The sequence below is a fragment of the Colobus angolensis genome, unplaced genomic scaffold, assembly GCF_000951035.1.
Source record: "Colobus angolensis palliatus isolate OR3802 unplaced genomic scaffold, Cang.pa_1.0 Scaffold59, whole genome shotgun sequence".
Lineage (NCBI taxonomy): Eukaryota > Metazoa > Chordata > Mammalia > Primates > Cercopithecidae > Colobus > Colobus angolensis.
Genome location: NW_012119487.1, coordinates 7,517,235 through 7,538,315, shown reverse-complemented (window position 1 = coordinate 7,538,315; position 21,081 = coordinate 7,517,235). Strand labels below are relative to the sequence as shown.

At 41.7% G+C, this 21,081-nt stretch overlaps 1 protein-coding gene across 2 annotated transcripts in view; it reads left to right on the top strand.

The window, feature by feature from the left end:
• ASTN1 (astrotactin 1) overlaps nt 1-21,081 on the top strand; it is a 310,755-nt gene that overhangs the window by 182,050 nt on the left and 107,624 nt on the right. For both annotated transcript variants that reach the window (XM_011962380.1, XM_011962379.1), the window contains exon 9: nt 19,875-19,949. In XM_011962380.1, coding sequence (XP_011817770.1) covers nt 19,875-19,949 — 75 coding nt within the window. The remainder of the gene's footprint in view (nt 1-19,874; nt 19,950-21,081) is intronic.

The window sequence follows — 21,081 nt, the reverse complement described above, 5'->3', positions numbered from 1 at the left end:
CAGCAGCAGCCATGCTCCTGCACCTGGAGGTGCTGAGTGCCTGGTTCCTGAAAGGGGGATCTGGGTGGTTCCCAGAACATCCACAATAGCAGGACAGAGTGGTGAGAATGTGGGTGTTCTGCTTGCCACTTGCCCCAAGTGTCAAACTCATGGGTAGTGTAAGAGCTCTCATCTGAGCTATGTCTAAGGTTGTCTTGTATAGAGTTGATAGGATCGGCATGTCCAGTAAAAGGTGGATGGGAGGGGGTTGGAGGCTCTGTGAATTTTGCTGTATGGCATGTTGGTCTGATCATTCAGAGTTCAAGGTTTAAGTCAAGGCAGTTCAGTGACAGCTGGAGAACGTTCAGGCATGACAGGCTGGAGAACTGTCATGTGGCAGGAGTGCGTAAAGCACCAGGAAATATTTATTATGGACAAGAAATGAAGGGAGGACATGCTAATAACTGTAGCAAGGAAGTTATGTTTGCTCTGTTTTGTCCCAGAAAGACAGACCTGAAAATAAGAGGTATAAGTTAGAGAGAAGCAGATTTGAGCTCAAATCAGAAAAACATTGAATGCTTATCACCATTTCAAAATAGAATGGTCTTCCCTCGAAGAAGAAATGTGGGGACTGAAGCTCATGACTGTTCAGTGGACACATGGCAGTGCATTTGCAGTGAGGGTTGCAGCCACTAAGTCCTTTGATTTTGTAATCCCCTCCAGTCTAGTCTTTCCCTGGAGACTGTAATCATCTCAACAGCGTTTCCACAAGCGAAAGGGTCAAGCCTATGAGCTTTCGGTGTGATGGCAACCTCACTACCTTACAAGGCACTGATTTTTATTTCTAGATGGTTCTAATGGAGGTAAAGTCCTTCCACTTCCTTTTCCCCAGAATAATGCTTACCATCCCCCATCACTTAAATTGGAGAAAGAGGAAATCAAAAGCCATGCACTGCAGAATGGCACTTTCCAACACTTCATTCTTCTTGCTGTCTGTACTGAACAATTACTGAACCTCAGCGTTTTGTTGCTGGCTGCTGCACTAGCGGTGTGGAGGGAGAATAAAGGCCCCATCTTGCAGAATGCTAAGAGGCCCAAGAAATTGCAAAACATTCACGGTATTGATGAAGTATGGAGGACAGCCTCCACTGCTGTCTCTTTCTCTTCCTTGCCTCTGGCTGGGCTGTTACAATCACTGGACTTCCTGAAGTCTCCTCTTGCAGTCGGCGTGACAGAATGGATTAGGCTCTGGTTGGATCATTCTACAGCAGCACAATTCAACAGTGGTAGGCCCAGCATCTGTCATTTGTATGAGTGGATTGAGGTTGGTGGGAGATGCATGAGGATCAGCCACAGGGATCTGAAATCTTTTGTTAGTGCAGAGGCCTGAGGCTGCCCGACCACTGTGCCCAAGTCCAAGGTCAACATGAATACATTCTAGGCTTCAGAGAGAGAAAGAGGCTGGCATGCACAGCACAGGAGCACTGAGATGCAAAAAGCAGAAAACATTTTGAGCTGCTGAGTGAGTTGCCTTCAGCAAAAAATGGCCCACGCAAGGAAACATCCTCACACCCCAAATCAGAACAAGTTTGGGAAGAGAACAGAAAACAACCCTGTGGATTTTAACTATGTCTGTGAATATTTTTCCTAGGAAAGATAAGGGAAGTGAGTGCAGAATGAGTTAATGCTGCCAAAAGGATTAAGTGGAATAAAAATGGTATTTACAAATATACCAGGGAAAAGAAGCACTTGGGGAAAATAGGTCCATAAATAAGTAAAGGGGATTGAAATCTACTGTGAGTCTAACAAGACCAAGGTGCTGAATTGCTTTTTCCTATCTGTCTTTTACGTGGAAAATAACAAGAAAATCGAGAAAGTTGTGATGATTTTCAAGGGGAGGCTGTGGCTGTGAGGCAGGGAAGGGAGCCCAGTGGGAGTGCTGGAGACAGTGTGGGGAGATCTCCAGGGACTTGTCATGACTCCCTAGACGGCCCAGATCAACCTGCCAACATGTCCAGCCTCATCCCAGGTCTCTGCCTTCCACGATCCTGGTGCATCTGCCACATTGAACCACTTGCATTATCCAAACACCAAACAAACCATGTTGTCACACATTCTTCAGTTCTCCCCTTCCTGGACTGGACCCTCCCTCTTTGATCATTGAATTTCACCCACCCCAATATCATAGCTGCTCTCCTCCCTGTGTGCATACCTGCAAACATCAGACCTTTTCTGTCTTCCAGTGTACTTTTGCAAATCCCTCCCCAATCATCATCTGTGGATTTCCCTGCCTTCCCTCAGTTTCACACTGCCCTTTTCCATCCCTCTATTCCTTACCTTCCTTACCTTACATAAACACATGCAGACATATAATTGTCCCTGCTAGATCATGAACTCCTAAAGGCTCACGCTAGGTCTTTTCGCTCTGTGTTCCTGGGTTGTCTATCATGGGGTCAGGCACAAAGTAAAGCAATTGTTCTCTCTCTACGCTGCACAATAGAATCTCTTTGGGTATATTAAAACATACCCATGGCTATGCCCCATGTCGGACATACTAAATCAGAAATTTCTGAAGGTCAAAAGTTCTCCAGGCGATTCTGGTGCCCAGTGATAGTATGGTGGTTCTCAAGGTCTGATTCGCAGTCCAGCAGCATGGCATCACCAGAGAACGTGTTAGATCAGGTGAGATCGAGTACATTCAGGGTGGTAGGTGGTAGACCTGAGAACTTGTCATAAATGCAAATTCTCCAGCCCACCCCAGACCTACTGAATCAGACACTCTTGAGGTGGGGCCCAGAAATTCACATTTTAATAAGCCCTCCAGGTGATTCTGATGCACACCACAGTTTGTGAACGGCTGCTCTAGCAAAGGCATCCAATAAGCCATCCCTGAATTGGACCATAGAGGCATTCCCTTCATCCTGACTTACCAGCCCCTCGGCTTGCATAGCCCTCAGTACTTCCCAGGATAAATGCAGTTGCTAAAGCCATGGCTTTGAAATCTCATTCTCTGTCTTCTCCCTATTTCTTTCTCACAGGAATCAATTAATAACAAACCCTTAACTCACAGGACTTTTCTTCAGATTGGCCAGTCCTCTGGAGAAGGAAATTTGCAGAGACACAGCCTCGTGCTTATCCTGCAGCTGGAAGCCTTGCACACATTTAGTTGTAAAAGCCCCTTTACTGACTGAATTCTGCATACTCAGGCCTCTTCAGTCTTCCTGCTGACCTCCCCTTCTGGTTAGTTACCTCCTGTTGACTTATCAAGACTTTTTTTATTTGGCACAATGAAACAGGCACCAATCTTCATCTCATTGCCTCTCATGAAGCTAATTCCTACCCAGCATAACCATCCAAAACTTGATAACGTTTCTCATATACAAATGTTATCTTCACTTCAGATTTGATACGAACATTAACTATGCTGCATCATTAAAACAACTGACACTCTTAGTTCAAATGCTTTCCTCCCTTCTCTAGCACAGTGAACTGAACAGAGCTGCCACCACCTGGTATTCAAGCCGAACTATGAGAGTCATGCCAGACTCCTGTCTCTCCTTCATCCTCACATCCAATCAATCACCACCACATCATGCTTGCTTGACTCCCTCAATATTACTTGTAGCTCTCCAGTTCTGATTGCTACAGGCATTCCTCGGCTTGGAGATGCATCACTTCAGTCTCTGCCTCCGTCTTCTCATGGCCTCCTCCCCGTGTGTGTCTATGTCTCACGTGGTCACCCTCTTAAAAGGACACCAGTCATATTGGATTTTGGGACCCCCTACTCCAGGCTGACCTCATCTTAACTAATTACACCTGCAAAGACCCTTTATTTCCAAATAAGGTCACATTTTGAAGTACTGAGGGTTAGAATTTCAACATATCTTTTTGGTGGGACAAAATGCAACTCATGTCACCAGGTATATTAATCATCTGCTTACTTGTTTCTTTCCTTAAGCTCTAGGTCCTGAAGGAGAGTTGCCATATCTTATTTGACTTCATTTCCTTGGTGCTTACTTTTTTTTTTTTTTTGAAACAGTCTCATTCTGTCACCCAGGCTGGAGTTAAGTGGTGCAATCTCAGCTGACTGCAGTCTCTGCCTCTTGAGTTCAAGTGATTCTCCTGCCTCAGCCTCCCTAGTAGCTGGGATTACAGGCACCTGCCACCATGCCCAGCTAATTTTTGTATTTTTAGTAGATATGGGGTTTCGCCATATTGGCCAGGCTGGTCTCAAACTCCTGACCTCAGGTGATCCACCCGCTGCAGCACCCCAAATAGGCTGAGCCACCGCACCCAGCCTGTTTCCTTAGTGCTTACTGTGGTGTCTGGTGCATAATAAATCCTCAGTAATTGCTGATTGAGTGAAAGGAAAAGCATACATGTTAACTACCCTTCTAACAGATTTCTCAGTGTTTCAGTATCTTCAAATTCTTGTTTATTTGAGGTAGTTACCAAGGCTGTCATGATCCTAAAAATATTCCATCTTTTAGCATTTGAACCTGAAGTTCTCCAGTCTCTCAGCTTCTCCTTGCCCCATTCCATCCCACCCAAAACTGCTCTCTTTGATCTTATTTCCCAGTGTCATCAAGTCCATTGGCACATTTCTGGCTTTATTTCCTCCCTACCCAACCTAGATCTCACCCCCAAATCCTTGTCCCTTTTATCTTTTACCACTCTGCCTGACCCATCCTCAGCCTTGCATTGATTTTCTGTGTGTGTCTCTGCTGCTCTGGAGCGTCCTGGAGTTTGGGAGAGTCTCATAGAAATTGGCTGTGGGTAGGCATTCTGTAAATCCAGCCAGGGACTCCAGCAGCATCGAACTGTTCTTACTCATTTCTTGTCATGTGCCGAAAACCTGTCCACTGTCCTCAGGCCTCAGCTCTGTCCTGGACCCTCCCTCTAAGCCCCAAACCTCAGATCTAACTTAGTGAAATGGGAACCTGGCTCCCTCATCTTCCTGTCATCTTACTTCCTGTCACCTCTCCTTGTCTTCATCCCCTCTCACTCCTTTCTTTGAAGTGGATGTGGTCTCGTGTCACAGCTAAATTCTCCACCCTAAATTGTCATTTTAACTCCTCAATTTCTCCAATCTTTGCCCCCTAGTCAGCCACTTCTTGCTTTTATGATCATACCCACACATCCTCTATCCCTTACTCAAATGTCAAGTGATCCCTTGACCCTTTAACTCTCCATATGGTTTTTCTCAGTGATTTTCACTGCTGTACTTCCTAAGAAAAATGCATACACATACTGTCTTTAATTTTATCACCAGTTAATTTCTTAAAGAAGATTGTTGATTCTGGTGTTATAATTATTACCTTGAAAGTTTAAACTCAATTTGGCAATCTCTCCCTCTCTTCCTCTTCCTCTTTTCATCTCCCTTACACAAACTCTCTCTCATACACACATACAAACAGCACACTCATAGAAATTGTTCTAATATCACACACTTCTGCTAACTTATAATCACCAGAATCATTCATTAAACAGTTTGGCTTTGTTTTTTGTTTTGTTTTGTTTTCCTGAGGGCTTTGCTGTGTTTTGAACTCTGCCACATGCTGCTAATACAGTGACCGGAAGTCTCACAGGGTCCCTGCCCTTGAGGGACTAACGCTCTGGCAAAGGAGTCACTAAAACAAACAACTAAATAAATACATCATGAGTACTTACAGGTTGTGAAAAATACAAGGGGGTAAAAAGACAGGGAAGAGTGGACTAACCTGAAATGGGGGAACCAGGGCCTCTCTGAGGCAGTGTGTTTAAGTTGACACTGAGAGATGAGAAAGGACCAACCAGGTCAGAAGGGAAGAAAAGAGCTTTCCAGACCTAGGGCACCCTGGTTGGCCCTGGAGGGGGACAAAGCCAGGCCCCTTCTAGGGATTGTCAACCACCATTGCTCTATCATCATAGATGATAGCCACCATTGCTATATCATCATAGCAGGGAGTGGCAATGGGCAAGGTTGGCATGGTAGGCAAGCGCTAGAGCATGCAGGAGTCTTGATGACCAGGGTGAGGATTTAAAGCAGTGAAGTGGCATGATCCCCCTATAGCCCAGGGCTTAACCCTCACTTTCTCAGAGAGGCTCCCCTTCACCATACGTGCTCAAGGACTATTTCCCTTCTTCAGAGCACTTTCCTCAATGTATGGTTATATATTCAAGAAACTCCCTGTAACAGACCCCCATTAGTTTTGCTTTTCTTCACCTCTGCGTCTCCAGAGCACAGAGCTTGGCCATACCAGCTGCTGAATGCATATTTTCTGAACAAATAGTGCATATTTCCTCATTTCTCTTAGGTATGATTTTTGGCAATTCAGACTCTCTGAGCCTCAGTGAGCTTATCTATACAACAGGAATATTAAGTGATCAGTCATTGGACTTGTTTTTACTGTCTTCTGTTTCTGTGTCCTTTATGTTGACTCCCAATCTTTATCTCTGTACTTGCCTCTCTTCTAAATGTCAGCTCTGCTTAGCTAGCTACCTGCTGCACATCTTGCCAGATGTTCACAGATAACACTCAGCCTTTTCATTTCAACCTTATCATTTCTTGCCCCACAAGACCCTCCCTTTACCAGCCTCCCCCCTCCACACACACACACACACATAAAATCATCCTCTGGAACTACTTGTTTCTATTCATGGCAAAATCATTCTCCTAGTCCTTCTAGCTCAAAACTCTGAGGCCATCTTACACTACTTCCTCTTCCTCAACCACTGCTTAAAATATCTTCCAAGAAATTCTGCATAAGAATTGTCCTTCTCTTCTAAATCTACATCTTCCCACCGAATTCTGATCCTAAGTACTCATTTTACCTTGATTGCAAAAGGCTTCTCTACTGGTTCCTCTCCCTCTGGGTTTCTATTTCTTGTTTATCCTGCTTTCACAGAAGCAAAATCTTGATGCTATCTTCCTGTATTCAAAACCCAACAGTGGCTCCCCATTGGCTACCCAAGTATAGATTTGCTTTCAGGTACCATCATGTTATGGCTTTAATTTATTTTTTCCATTTCTGTGTATCCTACATTTCAGATGAACTGAACCTTTCACTGTTTCTAATGTTCTCTCACATCCACCCGCCTCCTTGCCTTTGTTCATGCCATTATTTCTGCAGCAAACCTCCCTTCCTTCTGCATCTTCAATGCTGACTCAGTGCATCCTTCGAAGCTTAACGCTTATCTAAAATAGCTCTTCCTGACTGAGCCTTCTCCATGACCCTTGAACATGATGTGATTTCTTCTTCCTCTGAACCCACTCACTCCCATTTCACCTGAAATCTCTTCCACCCTGCCCGGGAATGAGGATGTGACCCCAAGTCATTAGCCTTCAGCCAGTGCAGCCCAGTGACTCTCCTTAGTTCTCCTGCAGGAGCAAGTGCTGATAATTCACAGAGGTCTTAGCCAGGGCTCTGGTGTCTGAGAGCTCTGGGCTTGAGCCCTGACTCTGCTACTTGTTAGCTGTGAGACTTTGGCTTATGTTATTTAATTTCTCTAGGCCTCACTTTCCCCACCTGTTAAATAAGACTAATGTAACAGCTGTGCCTCAGAGGGTCTTATGAGAATTAAGTGAAAAGAAGCACTTGGCTCATTGACTAGTATAAATGCACAAAAACAAATAGCTTTCACTTGTTCAGTCATCAAAATTGACAAAATAAATGCCATAGTTTGTTTACTTGCCATCCTTGTTTCATCGGCTCCTGATCCAGGACAAGGACCCCGCCTTTTATCTGCATAGCCCAGTACTCTCCGTAGCGCCTGTCTCATCAGAGGTGTGTGATAAACACTTGAGGAATGAATCAGTACATTAATGACATTCTTGATAGCAGAAAATGTGTATTAATCATTTCTGTGTCCCTTGACTGTGTTTAGCCAAATGTTTTTTAACATGGCAACTGGTTAATATTTTTTAAGTAAACAGATAAATGAAGAAACGAATGAGTGATTGAATTAATAGTGAAACTTGCTAAATATGTTGCATTTAAACAGATTAGTAGATAGAAAAAGACTTTGGGAAAACGATAAAAGCTCTATATTAAATATAGTTCCTTGATGGATATTTTATTCTTCCCTGGTTTACTTATTTTGTCAGTTTTTCCTGGCATAAAATCACAGAAATGTAGGAAGCTATGTTTTCTATTGTACATCTTGTCCCTTATTATTCACTGTCTCTTGTGCTGGTACTGTTCACTCTCCTACCTTGTCACTGGAATTTAATGTGAGTGTCTGTGGTGGAGCAGGAGGCCCCAGATTTTCACCCTACTTGGTACAGGGATGTAACATCAGTCGTGAATATGTGTTAAACTGTTTTTCTTGTACAGGGATGAATTTGCACAGATCCATTGCCAAGCTCTTGTCCTGTTCATTTGTGAGCAAAGATGGGTGTCCGAGGACACATGGCAGGCTGTGCCCATGGACAGGAGTAAGCAAGACGAACAAGCTTTCAGGACCACTGAACTTGAGGCCCCGGCTGTATTAGCCCAGGGTAAAAGTCAACTGAACCTTTAGATGCAGAACTAGAGAGAAGTGGAGGGAGGAAAACAGTAGTTACCGTTATCACCATTTTACAGAAAAGAAAATTGAAGCTTGGAAAGGTCAAATATATTTAGCTATATCAGTTGCATGAAGTTAGCAAGGGACTTGACTCAAGAACTTGGACTTGAATGGAGATCTATCTGACTTCAGAGCTCACCCACAACACCTGAGCCATGGTGAGACTTTCCTGGGGTGATTTGTGTGGGAAACTGCAGGCTCAGAGTTCATCAGCGAGGGACCCTGCTCTCAGCATGCTCTTTCTGCCTGACTGCTTTCAGTGTCTGCAGCAGCTGCTAGCAGGGTGAGAGAGGAGGAAGAGAGCAGTCGTGAGTCTCACCAGTCGTCTGACTCCCTACCCACAAAGAAAATGCTGCAGCTGTGACATAGGTGTGTTTGTGAGTGTGTGTGTCACATGTGCACAACCACATGTGTGTATGTGCACATAGGCGGAGGCATCTGTACCTGTAGATGCATTTCCGAATGTAGGAAAATCTCAATGTTGCATAATACTGTTTTCATGGAACTGTTGATCCTCAGAAATAGAAATGACTGACAGGTTTTCAAAAATGAATGTGCATCTCATATAATTGTAATGAGATTTGGGATATCTTAATTCATCGATAAAGGGGACAGGAAGGAACTCAATATGCTTCACCTCTCATTATCCAGAAATTTAAAAAACAGGTTCCAATGAATTCTTAGGCTAGATTGCAATTTCTGTTTCTATGCAATTATACAGAATGCCAAACTCGTCTATAAAGATCAGCTAAGGTGTGAATGTATACATGTTAGGTCAGCAATTCCCAACCTAGTGTGTGCTTTAGAATCATCCACCTAACATTTTAAAAATACTGATGTTTGACCCAACCCTAGACTGGTGAAATGAGAGCCATCAAAATTTGAGGACCAGTTTATCCATATGTAGGGTAAATCTGATGTACCAAAGTTTGAGAATAATTCTGCTTACGAGAGATGCCATGATAAATGAGATTCAGTAGCCATTTGAATGAGAGAATATTTATAAAGGAAGACAGGTAAGTGACTCTAATACAACGCCATGTATGCTAATATTGCTCCATGAAAACACAGGCAATGGGACAGGTAATTCTTTCTATGCACTACAGATAACTTCTGCTCCACCCACTACTTTGTACCCAGAGGCCAGTGGTGGACAAGCTAAGCTGATGCCCAGCCAACAGTACTGTGTGTAGACCCAATGCTGCCTTTGTATATTTTCTCTAACAGCTTTATGCCTATGACGGGGAGAAGAGCAGAGCAAGGTGTGGGAGAAATCCCAGGATATGTGCTCCATGACAATCCTCCTCTCTGCCCCTTACTAGCAGTGTGACCTTGGGCAACTAACATGACCTTGCTGAACCCTTGTTCACCTTTGCCACTTGGGGATAATAACACAGCTGTAGAGTTCTCTAGGTAGCTGTGAAATGACACATGGACAGCACCCAACAGAGTACCTGCCTGACTTGTGGAAATGCACAATAAACGGCAGCTGCTATTACCAGCTTTTTCTGACCCACTCAAGATTTCTTCCCTTTGCCTTATATAATTCTTGATCCCGAAATTTGCAGGGAAACTACAGTTCTCTGGGCTAAGCTTCCCCTATTTGGGGACAGATGAACTCTGTCTCTGCCTTCTATGATGATCCTTAAATCAAAAGAGCAGCTAGGCCTTCTCCAAGTCAGGTGCTGGGAGTCAAGGTATGAATGCCTCCTGCGTAACTGGGGCCCATGACAGTGCCCCTCACTTTTCTTATTCTCTCGCTTGCTCTTTCTTGGCTAAAAGGCTGAGTGTGATGACAAAAAGTTCAAGTGTGAACATCACATTTATGTTACATGTGTATATATGTGTATTTGTCTTTATTGCCATGTTTTGGGACAAGGTTGTATCCTTGAGTTTCAAAATCTAGAAGAAAAGGTACAACATTTTGTTCACTACTACCCATTTCAAAATCATTTGATATATCTATAAAATTTATTTTCAGGCTGGGCACGGTGGCTCACGCCTGTAATCCCAGCACTTTGGGAGGCCTAGGCAGATGGATCACAAGGTCAGGAATTCGAGACCAACCTGGCTAATATGGTGAAACCCTGTCTCTATTAAAAATTACAAAAATTAGCTGGGCATGGTGGCGGGCACCTGTAATCCCAGCTACTTGGGAGGCTGAGGCAGCAGAATCGCTTGAACCCGGGAGGTGGAGGTTGCAGTGAGCCAAGATTGTGCCACTGCACTCCAGTCTGCGTGACAGAGCAAGACTCCGTCTCAAAAAAAAAAAAAAAAAATTCAGCGTTTAGAATCAAAATTCCTATTAATGTGTGCATGATAACAGTTAATATTTATTAAAAATTTACTGCATCCCAAGGTTACTGAAAGTTATTTGCACATATTAAAAGAGTATTCAACCCTATGCAATTGATGAGGTAGATAATATTATTATCCCTAATTTACAGACGAGAAAATTGAGCCACAGAAGGAAGGGATCCTGTCAGTTTTTTATTGCTCTATCTTTAAATGAGATAATTTATATAAAGCACATGTGTGCACATATACATAAAAAAAGACTGAAAGTTACCCTAAATAATAATTAAAAATTAATAACCAAAGATTATCAAGAATTTGCAATTTATTTATATACAGTGTTCAACAATATCATGTTTTTGTGGAGTATACTGTACTTGAGAATTCCCATTTTACATGTGAAGAAGTTGAGGATCTGTGCTCTTATTTGCCTGAGGACACAGGAGCAAAGGGGAGTTTGCACTGGTAACTTCCATGGAGGGCCCTTCTTAAATCCCATTGCCTATGAAATGCCAGGAGTGGGCTGGGATGGCAGCACTCTAGTCAGGAGTGGAAACTGTTCATGCCTAATTACTGGAAGGAGGCCTGAGTAATAGGCATGGGCAGGCAGGCAGGTGGATGTGGTGGTGAAAGCTTTGCATCTTGATTACCTCTGTTTTCTCAGTTATTGAGGAAGCACATCATGTGCCGAAGGAGAAAATGGGGAGGAGGTGTCAGAGGTTTGAGAGAAAGAAAGTATGAAAAGGTGATCTAGAGAAAGGGAGAGTGAATGAATGAGGAAAATGTAGTTTGATCACTGGGCAGTATTCAAGAGCCCACTTGAGGTTAGCAGTCAGGGATTTTAAATGAATCAGTGTGGCGGCCACCTGCATTCATCTGTGCAAACGCAGAAATGGAGCCACAGGGTTGTTGAGTTTAACCAGTGTTGGAGTGTTTCAGACAAGTATGATGAAGTGATGGAGGAGTGTGGGAGTTGAGGTTACATGAAAGGGAATGATTACAATAATGGATGACATAATTTAATATGAAAAAAGAAGGAAGAACGTACACGAGGTAGGTGAAGGTCAGGAAAACAATGGTAGAATGAATAAATTCTAAGCATCCAGGAGGTAGAAAATTATGGCATTAGAAACAATAAGTTGGCAAAATAGGAGATGATGCTTAGATATTGGGATTTTTGAAATTGAGACCAGGGAGGGGCTGCAGATATTTGTTATCTAGAACATGACCATGGGAAAAGGAGGGTAGAGGTAGGATCATTAGAGGAGAAAGGTCAAAGAGCTGAGTGACTTGATTTTAGTGGATACTTAAGTTACCAAAAATTATGGAGAAGTTTTGGCAGAGGACAGTGATCCAGGATCTGAAATGAGGAGGGAAGATGGGGGCACAGCAGTATAGGTATGACTGCAGCAAGGAGGGAAATGGATAGGATACTCTCATCGCATGAATTAATGAACTTACCCAAGGTCACAGAGATAGTAAGTGGTAGAGCCAGGTTTTAAACCTACTCAGTCTGGCTCCTGCACCTACATGAACTACTCTTCTAATTACTGACAAGTGTGTTATTTTTCTGTATAAAAAAATTCTAAATGAGTTTGTTTACTACTAATAGACTTTAAATAGTACAATCACATCAATATTTAATTTTTCTTTGCATGAGATTTATATGGTAAAAGATAATGTAAGTTTGAGGTCAAGCATGGTGGCTCACAGCTGTAATCCCAGCACTTTGGGAAGCACAGGCAGGAGGATTGCTTGAGTCTAGGGATTAGAGGCTACAGTGAACTATGATTGCACCGCTGCATTTCAGCATGGGTGACAGAGTGAGATCCTGTCTCTAAAAAAAACTAAAAATTAAAAAAAAAGTAGTAGTTCATTTAGCAAATGTAGGCACTATTTTATCACCATTTTATTTTATTCGTTGAAACACTTCAACACTGGTTAAACTCAACAACCCTGTGGCTCCACAGGGTTTTGTCTGTGTTTGCACAAATGACTGCAGCTGGCCACCACACTGATCGGTCTCATTTAATATCCCTGACCACTAACCTCAAGTGGGCTCTGAATACTGCTGGGTGATCAACATGTAATAACTCGAGGCACTATTATATCCACATTTTACAGATGAAAATACAGTCATGCACCACATAATGACATTTTAGTCAACAGTGGACCACATGTACAATAGTGTTCCCATGAAATTGTAACTCTATATTTTTACTGTACCTTTTCTATGTTTAGATGCCTAAACATTTACCGTGGTATTATAATTGCCTATAGTGTTCAGTATAGTAACATATTGTGCAAGTTCACAGCCTAGGAGCAATAGGTTATACTATATAGCCTGGTTGTCTAGTAGGCTATACTGTCTGGGTCTGTGTAAATGTGCTATAATTACACAATGACAAAATCACTTAATGATGCATTTCTCAGGATGTATCCTCATCATTGAGCAACTCATGATTGTACTGAGGTTAGGAAAATCAAAGGACTTATCTGAGGTCATATAATTCAATGATTGCTTCATCCAGGGCTTAAATTCAGCTCTGTCTAACCCTCAACCTCATTTGCAATACAGTGGAGCTCTTTCTTGAGTGCCCGCTATGTAATGGTACTACTCTGCACATGGTGGGTATAGTAGACACAATGACAAGGTCCTTTATATATGGTGAGCAGAAAATAGTCACTAAATATATATAAAGGAAAGTGCAGGGTGCCAGGAGAGAATATAACAAGGAAATATAACCTAGTCTAGGAGTGCCAGGAAGGCCTATTTTAGGAAATCATTTTTAAGTTAGACTTTCAGAACAGTGTAAGTTGTCCAAGTAAATAGCAGTTGAGGGACAGGGGATATGTCAGGGGTGGTAATCCAGGTAGAGAAACAACATTTGCAAGGGCCTCAAGGCCCTATAGCATCCTTTGTAAACTTTAGGCATCATTATTCATCATTATGCTTACTAACTTCTGATAAAGCCACAGGTTTACCAGATAATCTAGGGATTGGTCATTCCAAGTACTTATTTTTTCCCAGAACTAGTAATGATTATGAAGATAGTGACATGTAATAATCTCCTCATCTTACCATTAGGATACATTGAAGCATGTGATGGTTCAGCCAACTGCATAGCAGAAAAATTCATTTTTGCCATTTTTCTCTTCACCTTTCTCCTGTATATATTGCAAACTGCCTTTCTCCAGAAGCACTTTTAAAATGAGCCTCTATTCTCTCTTTGTTTCACTGCACCCTTCTTGCGATTTATTTACCTAGTTTAGAAAAGGAATATTTGTTTAAATGCTCTCACGTTACATATAAATATAATATCCCATACTGGGACCCCAAAGTGCTGTGAATAGCTGGGCAGAAATTTTGGAAACCATGCTTCTACCAGAAACTCAGCCAAATGTGGGCCAGAGGCAGGCTTGAAAGGATGTGCTTTCATTTAACTGTGGACAAATATTTCCGTTTGTGAAAGTTCCTTTTATGACAGGTAGAATAATATGTAAGTCTGGAAAAAGCTTATAGTTTCTCAAAGTCCATAATGAAATGCCCTGTTCATCACTGCTTCTGAATGAAACATCCCATCTATGCTGGACTGCATCAAAGAGAATACACACACACACACACACACACACACACACACCATACCCACATTCATATATACATACATATATTCTCTCTCATTCTGCTTATCTCCCTACTTTTCCCTCTTTCTTGCTTGCTTTCTTTTATCTATCTATCTATCTATCTATCTATCTATCTATCTATCTATCTATCTATCTATCTACCGATCGATCTATCTGTCTACCTACCTACCTACCTACCTACCTACCTACGTGTCTATCTCTATTTCTCCTCCCTCTCCCTGGATGGCAAGTCTTATACAAGGAAGCTTATCACCAGACATGCTGGCTAACAGCTTCTGAGCTCTGTTTCCAAATGCCACAGTTAGGTGGAAAGTTGGAACTAGCATTTAATCAAAAAGTGACATTTAAAGGACTCTTGTTAAAGCAAGAGTAGTCCCTTGATGCACTGAGAAAGACCATATGAAGGGAGCATCCAGTCAGCCTGGTCATGCAGGGTCTTTACTTACTAAGTTACAGAGTGAAAGAAATGCCCAAGCTATCAGCATGAAGGACAACCATCAAGTCAAGTCAAGGCCACAGCCAACCTCTGACCCAACACATCACCTAGACTAAGGGGAAAATCCCTGCAACAGTGGATATGTCCTAAGGGGGAGGAGAGAGAATTGGGAGAGAAACCAATTGCCAATGCTTAGAGAAGACTCTGAAGAGACTGTGGGTATTGTGTGAGACAGGAGGAAGAAAGAAAAGGCAAATAAAAGATTACCACTAGTTCTCAGCATACGTATTTGCATGTGTGCCTGCTGGCTGCTGTGCATCCGTTACAATGGATTCCTCTGTGGCACAGGCTATGTTCCTGCATGGGCATGGGTCTGCGGTGCTTCCTGTGATATGCCTGAATGGAAGCCACCTGTAGCTGCCCACATGGGATGACAATCTTCAGGGTCTTTATTTGTTAGAATGAATGAAACAAACAAACAAACAAACAAACAAAAATGCTCTATTCTGACTAAAAAGATGTGAGTGGTTTTCTCTGCACTGAGAGAATATTGGAGACCACATATCAAAGCGGATAGAGAGACTGAAGTTTCCTTCCAATGACAGGGTTCAACCTCCTGCCCCTGACACAATCCATGGGCTCCTTGATGGCCTAGTGCCCTTTCCACAAAATGAATATTGGCACAGTCTGCTTAATAATGCTGCTCACTTCTAATGGAGGCAACACTCTTAGCACTACAAGCAGATAGAAGCTGAGGCTTGCCACTCATGCTCCTTTCCAGCTCTAGCCCAGAAAACCAGATAGGAGTTGCTATCTCTTCAGAACCCTCTGCTTACCCAGCCGAGAGATTGGTCCAGGTTGTTCATCTGACTCAGAATATGTCAGGCAGTTCTCCCAGAGACTTTTTTTTTTTTCCTAATGAGGAGACAAAGTGTTTCCTCTGTGGCTCATACTGCTAGGGGGCATCTCCACCATGTGTCTTAGCTGTTTGGAGTGAAGTCCATAGTCTGAAAAACAGAGCAAAGGGAGGCGAGGGGCACATAGAAGGACCTTTAGACCCTGCTTGCAGATATCTCAGAGGAAACTTCCATTTAAACCTGGATACAAGACTTCATGATAGGGCTTTTTTTTTTTTTTTTTTTTTTTTTTTTTTTTTTTTTTTTTTTTCAGTGAGGCCCGTTGGGTTTTCTTACTTTCTCTTGCACTCAAAGAGCCCAAATACAGAGGCCTTTCCTCTTTCAATGGGTCTCAAGCAGGTCCATTTTCAAAGTGTTATGAGTGCTTTTACATCCACCTCTTCATTACTTTGCCCCTCCTTTTCCTGTATGACCATCTGTAGCTTTCTACTTGTGTGCACTAAGCTCCCCTACCAGACCCTCCACTGTCATTCCATGCACTGCCAACACCAGCCTTCCCTGCACCCAGGATGGTGACTCTACCACCAGCCACTACCACTTAGCTTATTTCCTAAAAACCCCTTCCTCTTCCCTTTTAACATTCTCAGTGGTTTGTCTGGGTCTATATGTGCTTCTTCACAAAGACCTTAGATTCCTTTGAGGGCAAGAATCTCTTTATCCCAATTCCTGTTGCCTAATATCACAGTTCACACACAATAGGCCTCTACAAATATTTGCTAAATAAATCAAGTAAGATTTCTCATCTCTCTGGCAGATCATTCTGGACTAGAGGGAAGAAATTAAGTAAATTCCCCTTTATTCCTTTGCCGGTGCAATTTGCTACTTGCTGAATTCTCTTGCCATTTCACAATATGCTCTTCCCTGCTCTTTGAGTTTAATGTCAATGCTGTAGAGTTAGTTGCCCAGTGAAGTGACCACTGGGTGGGAAGTGGGAGGTGGGAGGTGGGAGGTGGGGTGTCGGGGCTTTGGCCTTTCCATGCTCACGTTGCCTCCTCTCCAGCCTATGTAAAGACATCTACAATCTGAGTTAAAGCCTGTGTTGGCATTGCATTTGCACCTAGGGCAAGACATTTCTTCCTCTGTTGAAGTTTGGGAACCACTCCTTATTATAGTATTTATATTTGATGCATGTAATTGATCAATTTAACTTATTTAACACATGATTCTATGTGTGGCACTCACTAAATGCCATGAACTGTTCTAGGCACTTTAATTACATTAGCTAGTTCCTCCTCATAACAACTTTGTCAAATAGATAGCTATTACCATCAGCCTCATTTTACAGATGAGGATATGGGGTTACAGAATGATGAAGGGGAAGGAACTTGCCCAAAGTCACACAGTGATTGGTGGCTAAGCTGGCATTTGAAATACGCAGCCTAACTCCAGAATTCATGTCCTAAAACCACCGTGCCCTGCTGCCTCTAAATGTGATCAGGGTGGGGTCTACACTGCACTCCTCTACATCCTTCCAATTTGAGTTGATATTCTTAATTTTCAGGGCCCTCAAAAGCAGGAGGTCTCCTTGACCTAACCTACTTAGCAACAGTGGATGAGTGCTTAATAAATACATCCAAGCTCATTGCTTCCTTAACTTTGGCTTGAATACAGGTTTATTTGTGTCATTTTGCATAGCTAATTGTTCACATAGTATTTAATGCCAGTCACTTGGCTCCTGAAAATATATTTTCAAACAACCTAGGAACTATGCCAACAATTAACTATAATTACACATTGTATCAGTTTTGAGTGCTGGAAATGGTTGGAAGGCAAAATGTATGTTATTTAAAATGTTAAACTGACAGTAAATAAAATATGATCCTACCCAAAATAGAGATAAATAAAATTGCATGTCCCTCTTTTTCTATTGCCTTTTCTAGGTGTCTGGTATTATATGGAATATTTTTTTCTCGCGATTTCTAGACTTTTTCTTGAATTAACAGATATTTTTAGCTGTTGCATATACCACCATTTTCTGTTCAGCAAAAAAAAAAGAATCAAATTCAAACCCTACTCTGTGGGTTCACCTACAATGACTAACAAACATAGAAACACCTGGAGGGGGGGCCTTTTATTTGATGCAAGAGTTATTCACAGTACCCTGTTTGGATACTTTATGGAGCCAGTTCTTGCCTCTAGGTATTTCCAAATTGAATCCCAGGAATAATGCATTTATAAATAGTAAGCTTAAATAATGAACACATTCATCCTAGCCACTTCCTTATATAGTTCCAATGGCTTTCCCTTGCAACAAATAAAGACTCTGGGTAATTAATTTGTTAGCTTATTGGGTTAAGTTGATGATTTCCAACACTATCAGTATTTTGTAACAAATATTTTTAACCCCTTTTATTATGTGTAAATAAAATTTATAAATAATAAAACCCGTAGATACAAAATTTTAACAAATATAGCATTTAATATTAATTAAGGGAGAAATAAGAATAATTTATAATGATATAACTGTTAATATTTAATAATTGTATCTTCCTGTGCTAATTATAATAAATATTTTAATGCTCCATTACAAGAAAATAAATAATAAATTTGATAGACATTTGTACCTAGTGCAGATTCACCATAATATAATATATAATATAGAATGCAATATTATATTATATGTGTGAGAGTAATACAGACTGATACACATGTGCTGTATTGGTGATTCAAAGTGATTATACAACGTGTAACCTCCCCTCAAATTATAAAGTAGTTATGGACCTAGAAAATTCACTGTATTGAAACTGTACTTTGTGCTTATATGTTAATGGAATTAGCATCTATGCTCATACCATTAGAAGCGGGTTTTCAAAACCTAAATAAATGTCTTGCATGACATTCAAAAGCTTGTAGGACAAGGGGAAATTTTTGTTCTGCAGAACTGTCCTGAGCAATGCACTATTCTAGCCATCCTAGCCCTACCTTCTAAAGGGTAATAATGACCTTCAGTCATTGTGTCATTCAAGAACAACTGCCATACATTTATCAAAATACCCTCTATGGGGTGACACCCTCTGCACTGAAAACCACTAGGTTAACTCCTAGTATTAGAATTAGCCCCAAATAATAATTAATAATTTATTCTCCTGGCTTTTTGTAGTCCTTGAAAACTAAAGGAATGTCTACAGTAAAATTGTCAATAATTGGGTTCATTATAAGACTGTAAGTTGCACAAGTGTAAGGGCTAAATCCACCTAGTGTGTGCAATAGCTCAGTACTCACAAGATCTGGGCTTTGCTAATTCTTGCTTTAATGATTAAATAATGAGCTTAGAGATCTGGGTTAGTGAAAAGATATACACTATTTAAAAGAAATAGTCTTGTTACTTTCTAATACATATGACAATACCTGGATGTTCACTACAAAGCATTACAGTTAAGAAATATTTGCAAACACAATTTTAATTGTTTCTATTTGAGTGAGTGACATTAAAATGTTTGAAGATGTCTGAAACCTATCAAAGACCCAGCATCCTCTTGTCATTTTGAATAAGAAAAGAAAACATGTCTAATATCTTGTATGAGCTGTAGTCTTTGGCCGAAGAGGTTTGCTTAATCTTCACAATGGTCTGTTAGGGAGCTATCATTTATTGACCGTATAGGAAATTAAGACTGGCAAGCAAATTATCTGTCCATAGTCGGTTGGTTCAATGTCAGAATGAAGTTTGAATCCAGAACTGTCTGATTCCCAAGAACTCACACTGCTCTTCTTAAGGGAGATCAAGCTGGGTTTCTGAAAATCTACGTCTGAAGGACCATGAATTATGAATATGTCAGGTCTATCTTCATATAATTTTACACTATATGTAGTTTCAATTGTCATGGCTATTAAATTCCATTTTTCTAGTAGTTCAGTGAGTTTTACATTTGTCATGTTCTTTGTCAGGTCCCAGGATTCAAGGTCATGTGTGAGCTCATATTAGTGAGCTTCTTGAGGGCAGGGGCTATGCCCTGGATGGCTGGATCTCTACCACCTAGCACTGTGCCTGGGACAAAGTGGGCGTTCAGTGAGTATTTGTTGAGTTGAATTTAATTGAATGATGTTTCTTCTTTTAGGCCATGGCCTTACACAATATTTCAGCGAGGCTTTGACCTGGTTTTGGGAGAGCAGCCCTCTGATAAAATATTTAGGTAAGTGATTGTCTAGGGACTTGCTTATGTATGTCTGCAAACCCTGTGTTCCACTTCCCCCTGAACTTACTTCCTAGTGGTAAAGTATAAAATGGGAAACACCTTGAGTTGTCATGGCCACCTACTAACAAAAGTGCTTGCCCCCAGTCATGTCCAGGGACAACATGGAGGACTTGGAGGTCAGACCGATTCTGTTTGGGCCCTGCCTTCCTTCTTTGCCAGCTCTGGGAACCTCACTAATTTACTCAACCTCCTGAAGCCTCCAGTCTCTGCATTTGTTAAATGGGGCTATATTACATGCCTGGCTAGGTTATTGTGAGGGATATATGAGATAATGCAGGGAAAATCCCTGGCACAGAAACTGGCACAGAGTAGGCAATTAATGTCAGTTTCTGCCACTCCATTTTGCATCTAATTTGCACCTTCCTCATAGAGTCTTAAGTTGTTCAAAACGAATCTCTCCCGCCCCTGCCTTCCCCTTTTCTAAACTCTGCCTCATTATTATTTTCTTTTAGCTACTACTTTCCTGATCACATTGGATGCTTCTAGTCCCTCCCAAATTTCTACTACATACCTGGGAATAGCACATATTAGAAAGGCCCACAGCAGAGGAATAATTTGATTGCCAGCCAGGAACGATTCCATTATCATAAAGTTTAATTCATACTAGGCCTTAGCTGGAACAGTTTATTTCCCAAATAAGATCTTATCCATTCATTTTGTCAATCTATCATTCACTTAACATACATTTGCTGAGTTCCTTCTGAGTGCTTGGCTTGACAGTATGGGCATGAATACATGTCCCTCCTTGAGTAAGTCGTCTAGTAGAGGAAGTGAGTAGTTCTGCATAAGCAGCTGATGAATTCAGCTACTGCATGCCTTTTCTGGAGAAATGGTGAGCAGTGGAGGACAAATGGAAGACTTACACCTATACAGTTTGCTGAGTCTCACTTCTTCACTGCCACCTTTCCAAGCCCCTTCCCAGACCATCCCTGTCAACCATTCCTGGCCTAGGTGTTAATTTTTGCTCCTGCATTTGCCTCCTAGGGCTCACTCTTTTGCAAAGCTTCTACTGCTCCTCCTGTAGCTGGTTGTGGATTCAGCTTAGCCACAGCTGTGTTCTCTCAGGCAT